The sequence below is a fragment of the Trachurus japonicus genome, chromosome 21 (genome assembly GCF_045865225.1).
Source record: "Trachurus japonicus isolate A0001 chromosome 21, Traja_1.0".
NCBI classification, from domain to species: domain Eukaryota; kingdom Metazoa; phylum Chordata; class Actinopteri; order Carangiformes; family Carangidae; genus Trachurus; species Trachurus japonicus.
The window spans coordinates 15,612,459-15,638,572 of record NC_140927.1 but is presented as its reverse complement, the minus strand read 5'-3'; the positions used below and the strand labels follow the sequence as shown (position 1 = coordinate 15,638,572).

At 42.6% G+C, this 26,114-nt stretch overlaps 1 protein-coding gene across 3 annotated transcripts in view; it reads left to right on the top strand.

Moving 5' to 3' along the window:
* The first annotated feature begins 3,085 nt into the window (after window positions 1-3,085).
* Window positions 3,086-26,114, top strand: part of igf2bp2a (insulin-like growth factor 2 mRNA binding protein 2a) — a 47,461-nt gene continuing 24,432 nt past the window's right edge. Inside the window, exons 1-2 of one of the 3 annotated variants that reach the window (XM_085765356.1) lie at window positions 3,086-3,691; window positions 4,961-5,021. In XM_085765356.1, the coding sequence (XP_085621482.1) occupies window positions 3,517-3,691; window positions 4,961-5,021 (236 nt within the window). In that variant the 5' untranslated portion in view covers window positions 3,086-3,516. Of the gene's footprint in view, window positions 3,692-3,781; window positions 4,176-4,960; window positions 5,022-26,114 lie in introns of those variants that run through there. The other 2 variants (XM_085765357.1, XM_085765358.1) reach the window with 2 other exon arrangements.

Genomic DNA, 26,114 nt, shown 5'->3' with positions numbered 1-26,114 from the left:
TGCTTTAGTAAAATGTCGGCTTATCTAATAACCCCAAGGGAAAATATTACAGACACATATTCCCTGAGCGAGCCTTGTTCCAGACCTATGAATAACTGCCCACATCTATGACTTTCTTTAAGCAGTTCAAATAATAATGATGTGAAACGAAATGGCAGTAGAGTCTGATTGTCTGGCTAATATTCCTTGACTAGGAGCTATAAATGTGTGATTTAAATGCCACTGCTCATCAGGCTCAGAAATAAGTGAAAAGAAAAACATAAATGTAAACGGTGGAAGTGGTCTCAGAGTTTTGGACCCAACTGTATATATTTTATGATTTGTTGGCACTTTTTATAGTCTTTTAAAAACCTATGAAGTTTATGTATCCACGAGTAAACTCGGCCGAACAAATCAAGTTATTTTCACCAAAGCCAACGTTCAGTGTTTCACTGCTCTCTCCACATGTGGTGTAGCAGGACCTATCAAGCAGCATCTGGCTGTGAGGAGCTGAAGTCCAACATCTACCCCTACTGGGCACAGAGGAATCCAAACTTGTTCCATCATCCATGACGTACAGTACTGTACAGTACAGTATATGACAAAGTGCATGACTTAGCTGTTTGTAGTTTTCCATTTTAGTTTGTAGTGGGGGATATAACTCACATCCTGGAGTTCAAAAACAGTAAAAAAAAAAAAAAAAAAAGAGAAAAGAAAAAGAGGCTGCTTCTTTATTTAAATGATTGCTTCACCCAAATTATTAAAGAAAGAAAGAAAAACTCACTTATCTCAAGTGGGATCAAGCCATGCAGATTATTTTTGTTTTATTTGTCCATGGTTTGCAATATCCGTTCTGAGATTCCTCCCTTCACCCCAGCACAAAGGAGGTGACTGGATTTCTTTTGCTTCGTTCATTTGTTTTGTTAAACCATTTACTACTAGTACTATGGTATTAACAGTAAGACATTTTCGCCTGTAGGAATGACAACTTTTCTATGTATTGCTCTTTTGCGTTGAAATCAATTACACCAACTTATGCCTGCAAAAAAAGAAAATGTTATTAAGTCAATATTGGTATTTATTGATGTAAGAACTCAGATTTTCTAGAGGCAGTAACAAAATCATTTAAGATCGCAAGTTCCACTAAATCATTGACATACATGGTTAATTTACATGTTTATATTTTATTGGACAACATGACAGAAGAATTAACCTTTAAGAGTCAAGACATTAAAGGGATGTGTAAATTTTACACCTCAGGGGAGTATTTACATCATTTTTTCCCCTCAAGTTTATCTTAATGCTCTTTGAATGATTCTTTCACCTGATCTCCCCACAACCCCCCTTTGACAGTTTCTAACAGCTGTCCCCACCTTGGAAACTCCATCAACCAATTATTTCCCTCTTCCATCACAAGTCCACGTGTTCGTATGTGTGCGTTGTTTGTTCTGGTCAGCAGTTCTCCCTGTGTTCCGCAAATGTCACATCCCTCCCAGTCCCAGTGCATTTTCCTTTCTGAGTGGAAATCATTTTTTTGGGGGTTGGCTGCATGATTTGACAGCACACTGACCTAAATGGGACAACATGTAACAGGAAAGCATGTAAAATGTTGAATTAAAGTGCTATTTAAGTGGAATCTCGCAGGCAAAATTGTTAAAAGTTAAAGGCAGTAATTGTATATATAGTGTTATTAGATTTATACTGTAAAATGAGTATGGTAATGATTTAGTGCCGTAAATGAGTATTTGAAATGAATGGGTAATCCTTTTGACCTCAGGTCTGAGTGAGTCTGAGCTGGCAGCAGCAGAAAATCCTGCAATAACTGTGTTAGCATGTCATCGGGAAAGTAACTAAAGAGCTGTTTTGTAAATAGAACGCAGCTTTGACATTCCTCTGTTCTTACACTGACGTAAACAAGGAGAGGAACGGTCACTCCTGCTGCTGGCACTCTCTCCACTACAGTGGGGTGGCAGTAATGTTCCAAGGCACAGGCCAGTCACATGTAGAAACACTCAAGTACTGCAAGGCAAAGGCTCCTCCCCTTGGTAACTAGTGTAGGTACAAGACTACACATCCATGCATGAGCACTGCAGCCTGTGCCCCCCCACCCCCCTCCACGTCCACCTCCAACACCACCCCCCTTCGTCATGCAGCCGCAGCCTTTGCCTTACATTTCAGCTTTTGTTTAGAAATCCACTTAATACACCTAGGCTGCTTTGTTTCACTTCCCTCCCAAACACACCCACATGCACACACCTACACTGACACACACACACACAAAAGAAAAAAGAAAAAAAAAAGACAGATGTAATACCATGCCTGTAGCCTGGAGTATGAGCTCAGACTGGCTGAGTGACACTGCATAGAGGGCACCTCCTCCCCTGTCCAGGGCCAGGAATCCCCTCTCTTCTCCTTATCAGCCTCTAAAAATAAATGTTTGCTCAGTTTTACATTTTAGAGTTGGATCTACCAGCTCTTTCCACAGGTTGATAGTATGTAAACTGTGTTTTCATCAAGTTTGTATATTATGTAAAGTGAATGGGGCGTAAGTCCTATATGCTGCAGGTGTGGGCCCCTGGTCTAGGGTGTGTGTGTGGGGCGGGGGCCCAACAGCAGCAATGTGCAGGATGGGTGTAGACTCTGTAGTTTCTGCAAAGGGATAGGATTTACAAGAACGGCTGTTTCACGGTTTCACTTTCTGTATTGGTGAAACACCCCCTCCCACCCCCCTTTACTCTTTAATAACTGTCACCAAACACTGCATGATCATGAATATTACCTCTCGTGTTTTTATTATAGTATTTTAAATACCTCACACAGGCGTCCTTAGCGAGGTTTGGAGCCCCCTGCATTCACCTCTCCATATTTCTATGATGTTCATAAATAAGTAAAAAGGCAAAGTGTAGGGGGGTGGGGGGGATCAGTGACACTGTTTGGGTCGACAAGTCCAGTGACAGCGACTTGATTTTCCACACAGTAGCCTCTCTTTTTTTTTCTTTTTTTTTCACTCCCCCAGCCTGGAGGGACCCACGGCACGGCCCTTATTATGATTTGATGAAATAACCCCACAGCCTCCTTTAAGCCCATCCCTTTGCTGAATGTACCCAGTGCTCATCATGCCACTTCCATACCCTAATGCACTTTCTACGCTGGGAACGCAGGAGTGATCCCTCCATGCACCTCCAAACATTTTTTCTTGTGATTTTAAGGGAGATTTTATTTAGAGGCGGTGCTTGTTGGCTCCGAGTAGCGTCGTAACGACACTTTTTTCCCCAGTCCTTGTTAAAAGAGTTTGACCAGGGCCAGAGTTGGTGCTGGGGGGTCGCCTATAGCGTAGTAATTTCCTGGGGGGTGATTGCTGCATTTTTTTTTATATTAGAAAAAACAAAACAAGGACAAAACAAGATCCCAGCTGATTTTTTCTATTTTATTTTTATTTTCTCTTTATTTTTTCTTTATTTTTTTCTACTTCTCTGAATATCGCCACTCTCTCACTCTAAGATCTGATACCCCTTCGAGATTTTTTCCTTTCAGATCATGAACAAACTATATGTTGGGAATTTAAGTCCTTCGGTCACTGTCGAGGACTTGAAGCAGCTCTTTGGGGAGAGGAAGCTGCCAGTGGCCGACCAGGTCCTACTGAAATCCGGCTATGCTTTTGTGGACTTCCCCGATCAGAACTCGGCCATAAAGGCTATAGAGACTCTTTCTGGTAAGTGTGGATTTGATAAGTGATGCTGCTGGTGACAGAGGGAGAAAAAATCCACAGCGAGTCGAAATGCAAGATCAGATTAAAAAAAACACACGCACACACATACACACACACAACAACAACACAATAGCTCAGCTTGTCCGAAATGTGCAATATTAATCATTGCTTGTGTTATTTTCTTTTTTCTTTTTTGCTCGGGACAGTGTGTGAGAGTGTGTATGTGTGTGTTTTCTCTTTTTTTTGCGATCACATCCGTGTGCCATCAGAGTTTAGATGAACGCTCAGTCATGCACGCTCCAGCAAAAATTGGATAAATTATCGATCGCAGGACAGTCAGGGCTTCGGTGCCCGTTTGCCTAAAGAAAACACGAGCCGTCGTAACGCAATTAACGCGCACAATAACCTATATTTTGGAGATTCCGATAGTGCGGGGCGCTACTTTGCAATCACCCGCTGGAATGTATTGGATGGTCTGATGGTTCGGGTAGGCATAATTATTTTTCACTTATTTTTTATCTTGATTTTATTAAAGAGAGCACGGCGAAGCGACAGCGGAAAACTTGTCAGATCCGTGTTCCTCTGATGTCTGGGTATGTTTTTACGAGGTGTCTTGGAGGTGGGTCACGGGGGTCCGGAGGAAAGAGCTAATAAACAGGTAGCTGAGTGGGGGACGAGGTGAGACGCTAATTCCGTGCTGCGCCAGGCAGGCCACTCATAATAGTAACGAAAACCCGTGTTCAGGGCTTCGCCGAGGAGCGCTTCGGTCTTCAATAAAAACCTTCCCCCTTCGACTTTGGGTCAACACGGAGAATTAAGAAAACACCTACCTACAATAGAAAGAGTACAAGACAATGTCCTTTTCAAAACCATCTCCTCTTTGATGTTGCATTCTTTACAGAGAGCAGGAAAAAAAAAAACACCCCTCATTGCACTGTGAGGGTTGTGGGAGTGGAAAGCATGGCTGCCCATTTCCCCCAATACTATATAAGCTTATCATGCTTCATTTTGGCGCCGATTTCCCCTCTCAGTGAGCCGCTAAATGTCACATTTGTGCTTGTTTTAATGTAAACATACAGTTTTATCCGCCGCCGCCGCCCGTGCGCGCGACGCGCCCGCGTACAGTACTTTCTTTTAGGGGTTGGCTGTTTGAATGGGGACGCACCTACTTGGTGAAGTGATTCAAAGTGTTGCTGTGTAGGCCTACCAAGCTTGCATTGTTACTTTCCTGACACGCAGCATATGTCACACTATCAATTTTCGTCCTTACAGGTAAAGTTGAATTACACGGAAAGGTGATAGAGGTAGACTACTCTGTTCCCAAAAAACTAAGGTAGGCCTACAATCTGACACACACACACACACACACACACACACACACACACACACACACACACACACACACACACACACACACACACACACACACACACACACACACACACACACGCTGACATTGTGTCATACGCCTATACTGTGCCCCATGCCAGACTTGTGTGTGTGACCTGTAGGCTTCCGCTGTGAAATATAGCACGCTAGATTTACCCCTCCTTAAAAAAAAAATCGGCTTCTTGTGTGTGATTCATACCAGGTTGTTGTTTGTTTGTTGTTGTTGATGTTGTTTTATTTGCTGGCGATGGGAATGGTAATTGCATGGCGATTAAAACAAAAGAAAGAAAGCAACAAAGAAACAGTTTAGTCCCAAACATGCGCAGAACACACAGTGACTGCTGCCATATCGCGTGATCTGCTGCAAGGCCTAGGCTATATCCCCACTGTGAAACATGGACACACGTACACACACGCGTACACACACACACACACACACACACACACACACACACACACACACACACACACACACACACACACACACACACACACTGTGCATACATGCAATAAATTCATCATAACTGAACCTCACACACGCTCATTACACTCTGCTGTGGTCAATTGTTTCCCCACGTGGCTTATTTTTCCCTATGTAGGCGTTAAAGTTTCCTTATTGACTGGAACACTGCATTGTACGATGAGATGCATACCAATCAGCTGAGCCTCTCCTCTGGTGATTATATGTAGGCTATGTGTGTGTATGTATGTGCGCGCGCGAGGAAAGCGAGAGTTAGTGTGCGAGATAATGTATGTAACTCTAACCACAGCACGGTTTTGCTTTGTGCTTGTCAACTTTATTTTTTTTTTTTTAAGAAAGTGTGAATAAAATAAAATAAAATATCCACTATGTTTTTTTTTTCTTCTAATGGCTCGGAATTAGTGATTTAAAGAGGCTGTGTTGTTCCGTGCGTAATGCGTAGGACGGATTGTGGAGCCGTATAGACGCTGCACATTTCTCAACAATGCCTTTGGCTGTAGGGGAAGTCTACATTGCGTGACAAAAAGGTAAATATTCAAGCCCCTTGCGGAGGAACACGTGACCCACACTTTATGCGTTTCCAGCCTGGTCCTCCCCCTCCAGTGCAGGCTACCTCCCTGCATTACAGCTCTCGCTTTTATAGCAGTGCAACGCTGTGGAGGGGGGATTTATATATATATAGTGTAAAAAAAAATAAAAAAAATCGAGCGAGCTGCTGCTGCTGCTGCTGCTGTGTTTGCCCAACTCCTTGTTCTGTGGCTCGATTTGCAAGCGTTTTTTGTAAAAGCGTGCAAGGCGCAACATGGTGTTAAAAAAGCCTGCGCCACTCCCCACAGTTAATGTGCACGTAGGCCATGGCAATGTTGGGAGAGCCTCATAATGGCTGCCATGATGGCCCTGCTCCCTGCACGGCTATAGGCGGACTGAGATGGAGCAAGTGTCCATACATGTGCCTGCATGTGTCCAGGAGGCATGTGTGTAGCCGCTGCATGTTTCTCTACGGGCCTACAGAGCCGAGTCTCCGCCATATCACTGAGGTCGACACGAGAGCAGCGTATATGACACGTCCAGGTGTTCATTTGTCCCCCGTAAAGCACTGTCACTGTAAAGTGGGCGAAATGGCACGTGGAGGTGTAATTTAACGTCATTTGATCATATCGTTTAAAAAAATAAATGGTAATTCTTTTACACGGTGATCAATGCTTTTAACGCCCCCCTCCCCCTCTCTGTTCTGCGCTTTTGTCAATTATTGCAGAAATATTTACATTGTTTTAAGATTTATAGCTAAAGATGCGTAATTTCGACCAACTGTAATTATTGTAATTATCTCTTTTTTTTATTTTACAGATTTGCAGTAATGCAAATGTTTGAATAGGCCTATAGATTAAAAAAAATATTCTTATGCAGTCTCCTACATATTAATAAATATAGTTTACATTTAATAATAATAATTATAAAAGTTTAGAATAAGCACAGTATATCCACTTTATGCTATTTATGAATGTAGTATTTAAATAATAATACATATATAGCAATCAGTGATTTTAAACACTATGGTTGCTGTGGTGAGGCCATAGTTAAACAGGGCAGGGCAGTGAACCAATGATCAGTTTTTGTTCTGTCATTTAGGAAGTTGTGTGTGAACCTTCAGGCCTACTGGCTTTTTTGAGGCTGCTGTAGTTTCAGCTCCAGTTTGCTGTGTCTGTTTGTATATATTTCAGTCGTGTTTTGTTGTGTAATGTCTAAAAGGCACAGTGGGATTAACAGTCAAATTAGGTCTATTTTTAATGATAAGAAATTATGACTGATCACAATTGGTTGCAATAACATTTAGTTTGCTAATGAGCTTTTTCCCTAAAGGACTGGGCCTTGTTAAATGTAATCTTGAATAGTCCAGAATAGACAAAAGTATGAATTGTTGTGGTCTTGCTGTTCTATTTATTATTTGAATGTTATTTCACCCACATATATTTTATTTTTTGATATTTCAAATGGGTTTGACACACAAGTTTGTGTCAAATTTTACTCAGAGCAATTTTAAAGCAAGAGAGGTAGATTTATGATTTTATGTGTAACAGTTTAAGAGCTACTTATCATGAAAAATACAGAATAATTAGATGCACATTATGAGTCATATTTCAAACAGAGTTTTTTAGAAATTGATTGTGATTCCTATTAAAACTGATTGATTTAATCACTTTAACTCTGCTCTAATAATGTAGGTTACTTTATATGGATTTCAGTATTAAGACAGCTGATTGAAAATATAATGAATATTTTTATGTTGCTGAGTAAAAACATAAAATCAAATTTCTGGGATATGCATTTGGATTGTTATGAACACATACACTTGATATATAAGTTGAAAATATACACTGGAGATGAAATTATCAATACAACAATACACATTAAACATCATAGAAAATAAATATATTCATGTGGAATTATTGTAATAATTTGTTTATTATTCTTTATTACCTTTACTTACATAAACTTACATAATATTAAATATTGCCCATGATTTGATTGAAAGAAGGGAAGAGAGTTTGAAAAGAAAATTATGTTTGTTTCCTGAAACCTCAATATCATTTGTGCTCAGGTGTTTGTTTGTTTTTTTCTTTTCTTTTCGGTGGCTTATTTAAGGTCCTTCTTATTAAGTTTCCTTGTTAAGCAAATCATGTGGCTGAGTGTCTGCTCACGCGACACACAAGGAGTGTGGCTTGGTGTTAATTGATATTGGTGTGTCATGAACGATATGCAGTGTTGCTTGACTGTGAAATAGGCGGTGAGGGTGTGAACACAGCGCCTAACGTGAGCTCTCCCTTCAAACATGATCAATATTCAGTTATCAGTACTAAGCATGTGAAGACAGTGTAGTTGTTGTGTTGTTGTGGGATAAACACTATTAAAGCTGCCTGCCTGCATTGTATTGGCCAGACTTTTGTTTACCTTTTATATTTAACAGTTGAGACTGATAGAACCAGATTCCTGTCCTGGTAATTATCCCTCCACACCTTTGCCTGAACCTGGAGTGAAAAGAGGCTCAAACAGACAGCGATGCACTTGCTTTATCCCACTCAATTAGCCTGTAACACAATAAACACAAGTTGAACTGTTTGCATTTTGCAGCTTAATGTTGTTTGATGAAGCTACATTGATTACAAGACTTTTTTTTTTCTTACAAAATGATACAAACCAAGACATGGGTGTAAACATCTGCATTGCACCACAGTGGTGCACTTGCAGATGTGTGTGTTGGGTTGTCAGTGCACACTGAGTCAAAACAGCGAAATATGATAGCCATCAGTTGATCCACTCCGAATCCATTAATACTCCCCAGTTGATCCTGGGTGAAGGGGAAGCTCTCCAATTCAGGCTCTGGTTTTGTCCAGAGTGATAGCAGGAGTCACTGCACTGCTGCCCTCTGAAGCCACATCCGCTGCACCTTCCTCCTGACTCCTCACGGCCCCCCTCACCTGCCTGTGAGCAGCCACTCAGGCATCTGGCTTGTGGAGGAGAGCCTTAAGTGTCTCACAGCCATGTTCCTTATCAGACTTAAAGAACATCATTATTGTCTTTTTAACTTCGGCTCGTCTTATGTTTTGATTCAAAAGAATTAATGCCTCATGTTTTAGATCTGTTTATCTTTGGCTCAGCCTTAGGTGTTAAACGAGACTAGCAAGGTATGAAAAACAATGGCAAACGAGACAGTTCTTTATTAGCACTTCAAAATATAATGACTATTTACCTGTCACATATTAACTAATGGCTTTTATTTTGAGTGCGTCGCTGCATTTGAAATCTACAATGCTGCTGAATTTGTACGGTATTTATTCACTTTTGCATGAAAGCAGAGTAGTGTATTTCCATCCTTAAGTGATAACTGACTTGCTGGTGCAACAGAGTACATAGCTTAGGGGGAGCAGGGAGATTAGATGTGAGAGAATTGTAGATTCACTGTGTGTCTTATCAGACCTGTGGGATCGCTGTTAAAGCTCACAGAGAGCTGGAAACACCTTTTTTTTTCTTTACAGACACCGGTGTGTACGTCTTAGCAGAAAGTTCTTGGTAAGCTGTCATTCACATTCCACTCCAACCTGTTGCATGACTAATACGGCAGAGCAACATTGCACTCATTACAACCAGGAGTTGGGTAAACAGCCAGATGACTCGCGAGAGCAGCAGCGAGGAGGTGTGGCGAGGTGTGGTCAGGATGAGGAGGATAGCTCTGACTGGACGTCCCAAGTCTCACATTTTTCTCCTAATACTAAGTTCCTGAAGCACACTGGAGTTAAGAAGGAGAAACACAGGAGCGTTGACTACAGGGAGATTGTCTCAGGTGTTTAGATCAGTGACAGGTAGCTCCCTCAATCTGATACAAGATGAAGAGGACGTATCTTCTCTGTGTGCTTTTATTTGTGACCTCAACATTGTGCATTATCAAGTTCTTTCCTACTGAATGGTGAGAGTAATGGAAAGACAGCCTGCGGTAGAAGGAAATTGAACCTTCATTGATTAGAGACAATAGCCATAAAGCCTCCTTGAACTGAGCCATTAGAGTCACTTGTCTCCATCCACGGGAGGATTTGTCATTGACAATACATACTTCGCCATCTGCTTCTGTTTGTTGAAAACAAAAGAAAAGAAGTTTTAGTCCCACACTCCTGTCAGTGCTTGGATTTATGCCTTTCACTCAATGCTGCAGGAAGTATTTTTGATAAAGTCCCTGCATGCAAACAGTGTGGGGGAATTTAACTTTTTCTTCTGCATCATTTTATCCTCTGCGCACCTGTCGAGCAGGTGTGCATTCAGTATCAGTCAACAGCTAACTTGCTGTTTGTACAAGAGGAAAGTGTGACCACCACTGTCGCTGCCTTTTAGAGGAAGACCCAGCATTGTTTTGAGCAGATGTTTCCCTTAGTAGGGTTTGATGGATTGCTGGAGTCTTAAACGTGATGCATATGAATATTGAATGAATTATAAATCATTATTGTGTGTGGCGTTGTGTGTACCCAGGTTCTTTTTTAGGGGGGGGAGTGATTTCAAGATGTAACAGCTGTTTTGTCTCTCCTTCCATTTCTCTGTCTGCTGTGTCTGCTCCTCTGATGCGAGCGTGCAGTATGTGGGTGTGGGGTTTTACGCACATGCAGATATGTTCACACAGCTTGAGGATGACGCTAGAGAGAGAGAGAGAGAGAGAAAAGCTGTGGTGACTCCCGGCTGAAAGATACGCACCGGATGTAAAGTTTAATGTTTCTCGGCCCTCGGTGCGCTGGTGCTCCCGGTGGGGCATCCAAGGGTGTGGTCAGGGAGGAAGGGGAAGGGTGGGCAGCTGAGGCGCACAGCAGGTGGCATTGCTCACACAAGCAGACCCCCCGTCCTTGTCCCATATCAACACCATATAACCCTACTACCCTTGTGCAACTTTAGAGCTCTGATGGGTCTTGAACAGGTGAAATGAATACGGCGGAAACTTCCCAGGAGCCAATCAGAGCCCGACACGGAGAGAGCCGGGTGCCGTAATACTTAGACACAGCCAATCCCACTCGAGCGGGTTGAGTGTTAGGGATCGAGGCCCTTGAAGAGGCTCGGTGACATTGGCATAGAGCCTCGAGCTGGGAATGCTGTTGGCCTGAAGCTGTACCCAGGTCAGATGGTCTCCTTAATCTCTTCGGTCAGACCTTTTTCCTCTCGGAGCATTGCCCAGTGTCCTACCTTGATTTTAAAAAAAGGGGCAGGGGTGCAGTCAGAGGAGCAAGGACCCCTGCTCCAGTCCGATTGGCTCCCTTGGTGAACCGACCACCAGAGTCGGTGGTACTTGGATGGATTATTGGACGAGCCCGCTGAGTGGAGGTCCATTACGTCCTGGACCCCACCTCTGTATGAAGTGACTATTAATATTCCTTGTTGGGAGCTCATCAAATTATTACAAAGAGTAACAAAATGACCACAAAGAGATGGAAAAGAACTACAAGAGAAACAAAAGGAGGGCAAATGTATCTAATGTAGCAGGGGTGAGGGCACTTTTACATCCATCCGTATATCCTAACCTGTTAGTACCTGTAGGAAATTTGTGATTAAAAGAAGAAGCTTTTGCTCATATTTTTCACATTTGAATAATATAGTTGTTTTCATTAATTTAATACTCAGAATAAACAGAATAGCCAATGCTTACCAGGGCTTTACACTATAGTTTAACCAAGTTATTCTGATTTTTATACGTTCACCCCTTGTTTAAAACTGTCCTCAGTCTGGCCCCAGCTCAGAGGTTTTTAAACCTTTCCTTGTTTTCTGGATCATCATGGCCTGACTTACACGGACTATTTTCATTCACCATTTCTCACATGCAGTGGCAGGAATGTTTTTTTGACATATATGTGTAATGTCATCTCTCTGTGAAGTAGCAAATGTCAAAAGATATAGCGTTGTTGTGACATTTACAGCATCCTGTTGCGGTAGCAGGACTAATGCCATTGTGCTGGCGAACACACGTGCGTGTGTGTCCGTCGTGTGTCCGTGTGTGTTTACAGGTCACTCTGTATTCAATTCCGACTGTTCCAGGTTAGGTTCTCCAGGTTGCCATGGGAACCATTTTTGAGTGTTTTGCTTAGTTATAGGAACAGAGCTCAGACGATAAATGCTTTCAGTGAATGAACCCAGAGTCCTCCAGTGTACAGAACATCATGTGAGCAGCAAACAAGTGAAAAACAAAAGTTGAGTTTTGCTGCATGCGTCACCCCGAGATTCACCCCACAAGTGATCATTATAAATATCTTTTGATATCAATGTCAGAATCCTATGATTACAGCTTAAGTTTGTTATGAACTGCTGTCAGCTAGGGGGGGACTCTGTAATTTCCGCCCATTCCCAGGAGAGTCGGAGACTGCCTACCGGTTGCAGCTGCAAGCCCCACGCTGCAGCTCGGCCGTGTGCTGGTGGCTCACGCTATGGGCGGTGCAGTGGTCAGAGTGCTGATTTTATATGACAGTGAGTACATAACCCAGTAAGGTGCCTCAGTAAAAAAAAAAAAAAAAAAAAAAAAGTCAGTGTAAAGATATCGCTTCATTGACGTGTTCAAGTGCTCATTTTCTTTCCACAAGTGCAGCAGGGAAAAACTGCTGAGTGGGCTGTCCATCTATGTCACAGTGGCAGCCCCTTATGTGACCTTTTCTTATTCATAAACCTACTCGGGAGCCACCATTTCCATCCTTTTCCATATGTATGCAACGGAAGCTGGAAACCCCCTCCACCTCCCCATCAGAACAAGTCATCTACAGTAAGGTCCTCGCACAGCTGAGCCTCCGACACAAACCTGAAGCACAGTCCCGCCATTGTGTTTCCTCTGTTTCACACTGTCTCTGATGGAGGGTGTGGGGTGTGTAAGGGGGGGGGGGGGTTGGACAAGGAGAGGACTTCCGAGTCAAACGCACGTGCATGTCCCATGCGTGCTCATGGTTTCCTCTGTGTGTGCGCGCGTGCCCCCGTGTCTGGGCTCCTGTGTGTGTTGGGAGGAATGAGCACCGCTGATAGAGGGCAGCATTTCCTCCCCCTCTTGTCGAGGCTGGCTCAGCAGGATGAGAGAAGCTGCTGGTGGCTTCAAGTGCTTGAGCCCCTCTCTCTGCAGGCTGTGGCGGCTTTACTCACACACGGGATTTCTGGTCGCAGGTGTAAGACCAGCAGGAACAGAAATCATATCAACCCTTTCTGTTATCTTCTTTTGACACATCGGCTTTTATGTCCTTGCCAAGTATGTTAAATCAAACATTTTCAACATTGATAAAACTTTGTAAAGAAGTAAGCCTGCCCCTTGTGTAGTGGAATAATGCCATGCAGTCAAGAGATTCCTGGAAAAACAACCTGGTCAGCATTACCATGCAGCGGCCCTGAGAGCTCAGAAAACACATGCAACTACACATATGTCTTGCAAATGCAGAAAACATCAATCAACTTGACAACACCTGCAGTGAAAACAATACAACACATGCAAATATTCAAACAAATATGGTGCTTTAGAGCACAATGGAGGTGTTTCAACATGGAGCATGAGTGTGGAGGTACCTGGGAGGTGTAATCCTAACCACAGTGGCCCAGGTTAATTTGATTTGATTTTGATTTTGATTTTATTAATTCATGCTTGCAGTGGAGGCAAGGCTCCACTGAAAAACTGCAGAACTTTACAAAACAAACATACACAAACATTTGAAAGGAAGCTACATAGCTACATACAAACAAACAAACAAACAATTTCAGGATTTAAAAAAAGTCCAACCTGTGGCCCTTTCAACACATCATCCTCTCTCTCTTTTCCACTCCCGCTCACTGTCAGAATTCAGGCAAAAAAAAATGAAAAAATGAAAAAGCAGGATCTGCAGGGACACACCTGTCACTCACTGCCTTTTACCTTTAAACATCACATTTGGGCACCGAACAACAACAAGTCCCAGCCAAGGTTCATCATTTTTTAGCGTCCCACCTGGAAACATTTCCATTATTGTGCGACTGAATTAGCCCCACATTTGTTTATTTGTGTGTTTCGTGATTCTTTTTTTTTTGTTGAAGCACATGTGTTGTCAAATTGATAAAGATGTTTTCTGAATTTTGCGGCATCTATGTGATTTGCATGTGTTTTTTATTTCACCGGAGTGTGTCGAGCTCTCAGGGCCAACATCATTTCCTACAGCTCTAAAAAAAAGACAAAACCATTGCTCAAGTCTTCATGTGAGTGTTTATGCGTTTTATCTGTTTCTGAAAAGTTAAGTAATACTTAATTGTGAAAGACTGAGAACAAATATTAAAAAAAGAAAAGAAATAAAAAGATATCTTGTAAGAATGTAACAATAAATTGTATCTATGCAGGGGTCTCATTAAATGGTCTTGTGGACTAATCTGGCCCTGATCTAAAGCATGTGCATGAAAAGTTACTTATTTATTTGCTATCTTGCCAAAAGTTAGACGAGAAGATCAATACAACTGTCATATCTCTGTTAATATGAATAAATATATTATTTAGTAATTGGATGCTTATCTATTAGTCTACAAGATTATTTTATACTCTCCACCACTGGCAGCTCCTCTTGTGCTTTACATAGCTGAGCTGTGGCGGTGTTTGCAGGCTTCCAGCAGAAATAGTGTTTAGTATTTGGCCACAGTGATATGCCATAAAGCCTGTTTTACACAGCTGTGCCTGATCCTGACTATGATTTGCTGAGCCCAGAGATGAGTCGGGTAATGTGGGCCAGGCAGGTGCTAGAGAGTAGGACGGCTCCATCTGCCTCTCTGCCAAGTGACCAAGCACATGCCAATACCCAGTCAGTCGCAGTGTGAGAGATGGGCAGAGCATGTATGTGAAAGAGAGAGAGAGAGAGTGTGTGTGTGTGTGTGTGTGTGTGTGTGTGTGTGTGTGTGTGTGTGTGAGAAAGAGCAGAGGAAAGAAAGAGAAAGACCAGAAAGGAAAGAAAGTTGCATTGTGTGTGTGTGCAGCCCATGGGAGTTCCTTTTGATTGTATCACACCCAGCGTCAGGTTGTGTGCGAGAGCTTCAGAGTGTGTTCCTAGAGCTGCACACATAGCCACGAGCAAGAATGTGAAAACAACTGTAAATAGCTGTTGTCTCACTGACCCTTGGTTAATATTTCCCCAGAGGGAGCAGAATATTTTATAGTAAAGTGTTCAATCTGTGCACGTTCCACTAAACAGTCTATACTTTGGGTTTCCCCATGGGCGCAGTGGAGCTGCTGCGGAAGCGCTGTGCACTGTGCATGAGGATACTACGTCAGTCCTGAGATTTTTAAACTCTTAGTCTCCTTCTTGTAAAAATGTATTCAATTTATGCATGAACTAGCGCAAATATATGTACCAATTGATTGATTGACTGACTGGGCTGTTTGGTATGGACATCTTTGCATTCGGATTCGCTGTCGCTGTCTAACATCAGCGGTTGCTAACGGGCCGTTTGCTTGGGCCAGCTATGCAGCAACCTCTGTCTCATGCATGCAAACGACGCTATGACACTGACTGATGAACTGCCTGCTCCTGTCAGGTTAAATGAAGAACATGCTGACACGGCCACTCAAATTAAAATCGAGGCGTGCGTCCATAGGCGGATAGATAGCATGATCTTGTTTAAAGAAAGAAAGAAAGAAAGACAGAAAGGCCGACACAGGGAACACAGTCATCTTTAGCTCACACGGTTGGTAAATATTTGATGCTGAGGCAGCCATGCATGCGTTCTTATTGGAGGGTTGCAAAAGTTAATGGGGCCGTAGCCCGTTACACAAAGTAAGAACAAAACTTTTTTTTTTTTTTCCTTCACCATTTATAGACTTACTCTGTATACGTTCAGGTGATTTCTGTTCTTAGTAAAGGTGAATTCCACAAGATGCAGCTGCAGTTCACCTCCTCACTGTCTTTCCACTGCAGCATTTGCTGCTCATCTCCCTCCCTCCCCACCCCCCACCCCCAGCCTCCTCCTCCTCCTCCTCCTCCTCCTCCTCCTCTCACGTGCATGCCTAGTGTCATACGTACCACCTAGATTGCGTGCATTGTCTCTCGCCGCCTCCCCGCCGCTCATAATGTCACCGCTCCCCTGGCACAGCGTGGCAGTGCAGAATGAAGCCGGGCTATGTGTTAGCGTGAGCGGGTGTAAATGGCGTGCAGCTGTATGTTGTGTACTGTAAGCTGAATGTGAGCCACCCTATCAGATAGTGTAACAGAGACAGGCGTTTTATTCTTAGTAGAGTTGTGGTTACTGCTATTGGAATTCTTCAACAACAGTGGACCTCTGTGTGCGCATGTGTCCATGTCATTACGTGTGTGTGTGTCTGTATGTGTGTGTTTGTGTGTGTGTACAGTGCTTCTGTGTTCCTACCATTCCCCAAGCGGGAGGCAACAGTTCATTTCAGAGATGGTTGCTAAGATGGTTTTGTTTTAAGTGGTGTGAGGAGTGACTCCAGCGCAGCCCCGGTTTCCGGTGGCTTGACGTTTGCGGAAGAATAAATTACAGAGATATAGAATGACAGGCTTCAAAGGCCGGTCTGATGACAAAGAGACAGCGGTGGAGATGTGGAGCCTCAGTCTATAGGATGAAACACTGAATATGTTGCAACTTGAAACGGACGTGTAGCTCTAACAGAATGTGTTGTTGGTCCAGTGTAATTGTCGCGTCCCTTTAATGGATGCAAGTTGCCCCTCAGGCGTTTGTAGAGCGTTTTGCAGCCTCTTCCTCCATCACCACATATCATCAGAGCTGGCAAATCACAGCACATGATTCACTACCACACACACACACACACAGATGGGCTCTGACTTGATCAAACGTCAGCGCAAATAACAGAAATGCCACCAGACAAAACACAGCTCTGATTTGCTTTTCCTAACACTGGCATTTTTTTTTTTTTTTTAGCTCTGCCTTCACTAAACACTGCCCACCGCTACAGATGTTTAACCTTCTCCGCCAACAGGTCTGATTACGATGAGTTGAATATTGTTGCTAGTTTTTGTGCGTGCCACATGTTCAAGTCTGCCATCACACTGACTCGGTGCTTCTCGGAGGAGCAGTTGTTGTGGCTGTCTTAAAGAATGAGGGTTAGGTTTCTAGATCAGCCCTCATTCCTAATAACCCCTTCAACTTAGACAGGGTGTTTGTTAAAGAGGGGAACCAACCTCGTGTGTTTTCTGCCAGGAGTAATGAAAGCAGTCGGCCTGTAAATGCTTGCAGATTTGTTTTGGTGTTTCTGCGTGGAGGGGAGTCGCACGGCTGAAATAGTTGTTACTGCACCCTTGAATATGCTGTCTCCCAAAACAGAGACTTTGATTGATATTAATGTTTTGATATCGAGCCTCAGGTGGTTTTGAGGAAAAGTGTGCATTCAAAAAAAAAGGTTGTGTTTCAACTTTAAAGGTAAAATAGATGTGGGAGAAGTTTGGTTCCTATGTTTTTAGGTGGTGATAAGGATCTGAGATTTCCACCCCGACTGTTACATTCTCATGCTGTAGCATTTTGTCAGAAAACCAAATGTGGAGGACAAACAATAAACAAACACAAACTGTTACAGGAGAATTCAGCTTTTTTTTTTTTGCGAGTTGAGGGATCGCTGCAGCTTGGCAGACGTTGGGGCTCCACTCGGTGCCTTCTAGTCACATATATAAGAGGCACCAACAACAAACCTTTCCCTCAGGCTTTTCCACAATCACCAATAATTCTCTCTCGCCTTCTCTGTCTCACTTTAAATGCTGCCCACACAACAGGCTTTTCCACCCGCTCGCCTTGGCTGGTGGAGCTCCGGCTCCCTAAACTTGAGATATCGACGTCAACTCAGAATATTTACTCGAGTATTTATCGCCTATTGATCAGGCCTGACACTCCTGTGACCATCTCCGATAATTGAATTAGTCTGCATGTTATGTTACATTCTCACATGCTCAAAAACTCCAGCTACCTCCCTTCTAACCCTCGACAACGGCTTTCCCCATTCTCGGCGCCCTCCTCCTATTGAACTGCAACACACACTCACACATGCACACGTAGCTCCAGCACACACACACACACACACACACACACACACACACACACATACACACATGCAGCACCGAACTCCTAACCATCTCCAGTCCACTTCCTCTCTAGCCCCCTGCCTCATTTCACAGAGTAGGTCAGGATGTGGAGCCATTTTAGCCACAGGATTAAAGTCTGACAGGGATAATGCCACTTCAGCCACTTGTCGGTCATGTGACACGAGATGATCTAAGGTTTTGGGAGGAGCACTATAATGTAATTAATGTATTGGAGGCTCTTATCCATTTGACTCCACCCATTGTAGAGCTGTACCATTAAACCATTAAAAACTGCTTTTTACAGGCGACAGTAAAGGAAACAGTGGTGGCGATGAGTTGTTTACCACCAACTATTTAATTTTTTTTGACCTCTCTATGCTTCATCCTCAGTGGGGACAGTGTAGAAAAACCCGCTGTCCGTCTCAGAACTGCCTATTGATGTAAATTTAACCTTAAACCCGTTTGTGCTGTCACCCCCAACCCGCACATGGGTGTCCTATATAGATAATCCCACCGCCTTGTTAATCTCTTGATGGCTTATCAGGGTTACCGCACTTTATTTAATTTACTGGACTTCGCTCACTTGTGCAAAATTGCTGTTCGTCTGCAATTCATTTAAGCTCTTTATCTGTTCTTATCTCACACTGACTCTTTGTTTTTCCTTCACTTGTTCAATCTTTGTTTTGAAAAGACGTTGATTCATTTGTGGCAAATGTAAAGTGCCAAATGCAACCAGAATGATATAAATAAATAGATCATTTATAGAAAATTTGCTTTGTGTTTTTTACATTCATTATTGTTAAATGTCAGGACTTTATATTATTTAAAAGTGCTGAGGCACTTAGATTAATATTTCCTAGCTGCTTACAGTTATTTTCATCATTAATTTGTCTGCTGATTTAAACACAGGAAAAAACAACTGTATAAAATGTTAGAAAACAGCATCAGAAAAATACAGATTTTAAGTTCCACGCTCCAGGGCAAAGTCTTCAGATAATTCATTTTGTATGACTCACAGTAAAATCCACAAAACTTTAAATTTACAATGACATTGTGCAGCAATAAGCAAATTTGGGAACCAAGAAAAAGAATTGTTTTATATGAAAAGTGAATTTATGATCAGTATTGCAAATTTCATATAATTTATTTAATCTCTACAATAGTTAATAATCATAATAATTATTAAATGATAATTAATTATACCTGTGTCCTTTAAATAGATATTTAAATAAGCAAATGTTTCTTTGTTTATTCAAAAAGAGAAGAACTTGTTTCAAAAATAAATGTATTGAATCAGGCCAAGACAACTGTCACACAACAACAAATGAACACAGACAAAATCCAGTGAAGGTTTTATTAACAGGCAGCGTTTCTCAAAAGCCTCAAAGTTACTGTAAAGTAAAAACAATTCATTTAAAGGCAGACACATTAACCTGAACTGCATTTTTTTAGACCCTTTAAAACTCTCCAGCAGCCATTTTAAGAGGCAGCATAATTAAAGTCAAACACACACAACTTTAATTAAACTTATTGGAAAGCACTTGCATGTGTCAGGCGGAGTCTCCCCCGGCCTGGCACCGGTGCTCGACCCTGTGTTTGAGAAACGTGGTGCGCGTTTCACTGTTTCCAAAAAAGCTTTGTTCCGCCGCTGTTTGCAGAGCGACGGCTCCTCAGTGACAGCAGCTGTGAGTGGCAGGGCTGTTTTGAAATATGCTGCTTATTGGCCGTGTATCCCCCCCGCCCTCCCTCCCTTATCTCTCTCTCTCTCTCTCTCTCTCTCTCACTTTCTCTTTCTCTGTCTTTCTCTGAGGATGAATCTTCACTCACCTCCTGCTAGTTTCTGTGCGTGTTTTCACTAGCTGGTAGGAACTTCCCTGCAGACAGGGGGAGGGGAAAGAGAAGGAGTGGTGGTGGTGGTGGGGGTGGGGGAGTGTTCATGTGTGTGTGAGCAAGTAACGCTCGCTCTCCAGAGGGAGCTGGAGGGAGAAGTGAGACGGGCAGAGAGAGGGACGATGAGAGATAGACAGTAGAGGAGACAGAGCAGGCAGGCAAACAGTCTGAGGGCTTGCGTAATGTTGAGTGATGTGCGTGCGGTATTGATCCAGGTTAACCCTGCCGGGACCTCCACCTATGGCAGGTGGGCTCAGCCTTTCCAGCCACAGTATAATACCTTATGGTTGGCAGATTAAAGGATGAGACCTAAGGAACAAGCTGCACAACTCAACATAAAGCAAGAGAAGCAGCCATGAGGAGCAGCTGACAGCGTCGACCCGCACTGCACCGCCGCAGCAGGAGCTGGTATCCACCTGTCAGTAGCTTTTAGCGCTGAGGTGTGTGAGAGTGAGGAAGACACAGAAAGTACATCAGTGTGATCGTGTGGAGAGGAGGAGCAGGCAGACCAGTGGGCTATACATTAGCATGTCCGTGGATCTGTGTGTGGCTGTGTGTGTGTGTGTGTGCAATATTGCGTGTCAGTTGTGTCCCTTGTGTGGGTTCGCTGTGTGCCTGTCAGTGACAGTGCTGACTATGTGCTTTGTGGTGGGGACTCGGAGGAGTCCTCACTTGGTGAAGTAGCAGCAGCAGGCGTTTGATGTGTGCAGGATAGGACAGAGGAGTCCAACACATGACTCCGCAAGTCCTCCTCAATCTTTCCTCTGTTTAGCATTATCTTTTTTTTTTTTTGCACCTGGCTTAATGTTTGCAGCACATTTTCATGATGGTCAGAAATGACTTTGCTCAGAATCGTACACAATGTTTTATTCTCAGCATATCCAGTCTACATAGGTTATTTATTTAGTTTGAGCTGTTGGCTAAACACCACTTCTGTTTGAGGCTGATTGGTGTGTATGTATATATTTTTATCCAAATCCACTCAAAATTATGTTTTGCTTATTTTCACTTTGCTGCATGCCTGTGCAGAATGATGTACGTGCTGTTTGAACCTTCTCCCATTCATCTGGTGAAGGGGAAGGTAAAGCTCCTCAGTCTAACACCTGTAACTATGAGCGTGATTTGTGACGATAGACCTGGTTCAGGAGCCACTGTGGGATCTTTAAATGTTAAATGTGGATTGAAATATTGTCTGTTTATATAAATATGTGGTTTGGTGCCAGTGTTGCTCTTATCTTCAATAGGTCTCCATCTCAGATGTTTTGCTGATGTTCTAGTGACATTTGTAATCTTGAAAAGATTTTCATCCGTCATGCGTCATTGTTGTGGTAGTATGCTATCAGATTATCATACTTTCTCCTTCCTTTACAGTTCTGACTTAGAGAGCTCCTCCACTGCAGTGTAATCCACTGCTTCCTGTCTCTGTGGTCACCTAGGATACCGGGCCGGAAGGAGGTTTTCACGAATGCGTGTTTAGATAGACGTGGGACACGAGTGCATTTCTTGCACCAAGTGTAAATATACTGTAAGTGGATTAGTTTCGAAATGTGTGATTTGGCGTTCTGCTGAGTTGCCATGTTATCACTGCGTTAGAAATGCATTATACCACAGTGAGATGGGGAAAATGGAACATTTATAAATGCTCATTTCATTGGTTTAGTGGGCATGACGGGAGAAAATGTGTTTTGTGTCGGCTGGGCACCCTGTGGCATTTTAGCTCTGGCAGAAAATTTGCGATGATTACACCCGAGAACTGAAAATCATTTTGTATCCACAACAGCATGCAAATAGCTCTGGATGTTCCAGGGGTGCTGTTTGTGTGTATCTTACCTAATTGTTTATAGTTATAGCGTAATTGTGTTATTTCTTGGTGGTGTTAATATCCTTATCAACACCCTTTATCAATGTCTCTGTAGATGCAGTTGATTATGATGAATAATGTGAGCTGTGCCTCAAAAACTAATGACTAGTTTGGCCTGAATCACTGAAATCTATTGAATCATTTGTATTTAGGCCTATTATGTAATAATGAATCATTCCATGATACAAGATACTAATCTGCGGTAAATTTCCCTGTGTACCAACAGACCTCCTCTGTGAACTTTGCAGTACAGTACATGTAATGGATGAAGAAACAACGCGCGGTGTTTCCTTATTTACATCTTTCTATTAACCAGCTGAGTGAGCGTTGACAGCGAGGAGCAGACAAACGTCAACAGGAAGGTTGTGGCTTCCATTAGAGCTGCGTGCGTCTACCTGCCCGCCTCTCGGCCCGTGTCTCCCTGCTCTGCTGAAAATGAATGTGTGAAGAGAAACAGGCAGACAGGTAAAGCCTGCTGCATTCTGATGAGCTCCTCGCCCCGCCGAGGGCTGGGAGGGAAAACTGAAGCAGGCACCTGAGCCCTTACACACCGAGATGAGATGGTTAGCAGCTCCAGCAGGAGCTTTGTTCACTCTGCAGTGTCAGTGTGAGAAATATGTGGTGGTGAGGGAGAGAAACACAGCAGATGCGACGCCTGTTTTCTGGGGATAGATTTCTGATCAAATGAGGAATAAGAAGATTTAATGACACTGAAAGTGAAATGAACCATTACTAGTTGTAACAGTTTGTATGTATATATAATTTAGGAGAAGAAATTTTCATTTCAAATTGTCTGTGAAGGATCTCAATTATGATACTGTGTTTAGATTGTGATGCCCAACAGTGCAGATTAATTCATTAAGTTAAATCTGCTTTATTATTTTTTTTTTTTACATTGACAGTTGAACACATTTTGTGTGTGACAGGGGTCTCTCAGAAACAAGACCTCAGAGAATTATCAGCCCTCTTCCCTCAGCTATTTTAACTCTGTTCACCTCATTGGTTTGGCTTTGTAGCTCACAGCTTCTCTGTTTGGGAGCATTTAGCAGCTTAAGAGCCTGATGTTTCCTTCAGGAGTTGGTAGAGACAAAAAAGAAAAACACTCACCACATGGCAAAAAACCCCATAACTCCATATGAATGATCATGTTGCTCCATGTCTGCTGGGTGTGTAAATACTAATAGGTGTTGTGTTCACAGCTGTTCTCTGTTGTCCACAAATAGCCAAAAGATCTGTCAGTGTAGGTTTAATTTAATTGTATATAAACTGATTAATTGGGAGGATATAATCATTAGTTGGATTTGCTGCAGGATACATTAATCAACTTTAAAGTCTTTTGTCCAGCATCAGAACTTTTCATCTTGAAACAGCAGCTTTGATGTAGTATTTCAATTTTCAATACATTTAAAACAAAATTTTAACTAAATATCTCAGTCAAAACTTTTACAGGCTGTGAACTGTTAAAATGCCCTATGTTTGGTAAAAAGGATAGACTGAAAGTGATCAGAAAATGATGAGATTGTTTCGTTACCTGTTGTTCTCCAGGTCCAGGTTTTCTATGAGAACACATTTGAAACATATTTAATTAACCCCCCTATGTCCATCCAGTGGGGTTTGGCAACATTTGAAATTATCTTGATATGGTCCTGCAAAATATTTTAATTATATGGCATTAGAAATGTTACTTTTTTTTTTTTAGATATTGTGAAAAATATTGCATATTGAAGGAAATATTGTAATATCTGTAACAATTCAAACACTTTATTTTAGGGGTCTTCAACATTGAAATAATTTCCTAATAAGTTCCAAGGTAATTTGTTAAATTAGAAGAAAGAAAAAGCTCCATTTAAACCAAAGTAAATTATTTGAATGATTTGAGATTTTATCCCACATACTAAATTGTTAGTTTGCCTGGAGACACATTTCACATTCTGAATGCAGACCTGCTGTGACTGAAGTGGCTTAAAAACAATATAAATTAGACTAGCAATTAATCAGAATTAATTAATCAGTAGTGTATAAATTGAACACAGTCTCTTTCCCGCTCTAATTAGTTCAAATTTACATACGACATTGCAGGAAACTTTGTGTGGAAATTATTAGGAAATTAGTTATTAGGAAAATAAATAATTATCATAACCAGCATTATCATAATGATACTCAATGGATAAATGATACATTTGAGCTCTTAGATGTGTTTTGACAGTGCTTATAGACCGGTGCATAATCGCACGTCTCCGCATGTCACTGAAAAATGTCATTTCAAGGCTAAGGCAGTGTTGCGGGTTGTAGTGTCTGCTACATACATGACGCACCTTTGCATACAGGCTGCGGTAGCACGTGAGCTGAGGACCTACTCCAGGGTTTGTTTGTCCTTCTGCAGCACAAACAGCGACAAACCTTTGCTACCGAAGGACAATAACTTAGTGCACAGGCACATGTGTCATACAAATCCTGTTATCTCTGCTCCACAACACTTAGATGAGACGTTTCTAGGAGTCGGAGCGCTACACAGAAACGGTCTGAGCTCCGTCCTAATCCAGCAACAGAGAGCGGGACACAGTGGGAGCGTCGCCGCGGTTTGAAAAGAGGAACAGGGGGACGTTTTCCACACACTGGGGTCTGCTGAATATTGTTGACTTGTTGCTTCCTCGCTGAGATTCCAGGGTGTTTAGGCGCTTAAGAGCTTAAGGGTCCAAGCTAGAAAATGGGTTAATTCAGATTAGACAAGTCTGCCGTTGATGTATAAGGACCACCAGACGATTTGACCAACCCGCCCAAACTGACCCATATAATGAAGTGGTGTTTCACTTCTAGACTGAGAGAGTTTGTCTTTGTTGGTTTCAGCTGGTGCACAGAAATAAAAACCAGTGTGCTGCTCCAGAGCCGTGCAGTCCACACTGATGATGCAAGAACTGCCGGACTTCACATACGTACACATGTAGCCGTAAATGTGGATGATTGTCAGATGATCACATTACAGTGCACTCAGCACTGCAGCGTCAGACTACTACAAAAAAGAATCAGAGGCATTAGTGTGGCCTAGACAGTCCATATCACTGGATTTGTAACATGATCACGTAATAGATGCGTAATCACACACCTCCAGTGTGATTTATGGCCGCAGCGGTTTTCATTTCCTATTTCATCTGCATGGTATGGCTGGGTCGAAGGTCCGATCATCCCTCATTTTGAAAAATCATCAGTTATCTTCTGTGTGATGAAGTCCTTGGTTGCTCCGGACCGATGCGGACTGTACTCCTACTGTGTCTGTTGTGTCATAAGAGCGCGGCCTTCAGCGGAAACAAAGCGCTTTGTCAGGCAGATATGGAGACGAGGAAAGGGAGGAGGGCTGAGAAATAAAGATTTCAGTTCTTCTTCTGACATTGGACTGCTCCAGTGACACAGCTCACACCATAGCACAAGGAGTGAATCAGTTCTTCGAGCATTTGTGTGTAAACATGTGTGTGTGGGGCACAAAAGCGAGATGGTAATAATCAAAGAGTAATGCAGGGAGGATGAGTGTTGACGTCTACATCCACACAGACGAGCGGAAAATTATGGTCAAGCAGAGAAGAGAAAGTTAATCAGTCTTCTGAATTTTGCAAACAATTACATGTGAGATTTGTAGTAGAGAGATGTGTGTGTGTGTGTGTGTGTGTGTGTGTGTGTGTGTGTGTGTGGTTGGGGTTGGGAGGAGTGTTTGGGAGTGGGGGAGTTTGTAAGGACAGGCCCGGTGGACTGAAGGGCTGTTTGGGATGTCTTTTTATTAGTCCAGAGAGAGCCTCCCCGCTGGGCGCTGCTCACAGCCTGGTGAGCCGTCTCTGACAGGACGGGCATCCGCACAGAGCAGAGAGAGAGAGAGAGAGAGAGAGAGGGGTAAACAAGGCTTTAAAGGCCTCATTAGACAGAATCCTTGAGTGGAGAAGGAAACGTTTAATCATTCACTCCTGTGAGCTTCTGTTAAAAAAAAAAAAAGTAAGTGTTTTAACTCAGAGAAGTCGAGAAGGTGCCTGAATAAAAAAAAAGACTTTTCACCGTTACTGTGTGTGACTTTGATTTTTGCGTGGGTGTGTTAAGGACAAAGTACAAGAGAGTTTATGGTAAATTGAATAACACTGTGCTCTGTCTATAGAATAAACCATGTGACCTGCCTTTAAAGGTTGAATCATTAATCTGCATTGCTCATAGCGGCCAATAATTCACTGTTGATCAATTCATAGATTAAACTGAAGTAGCTGCAGCTCCACTTAT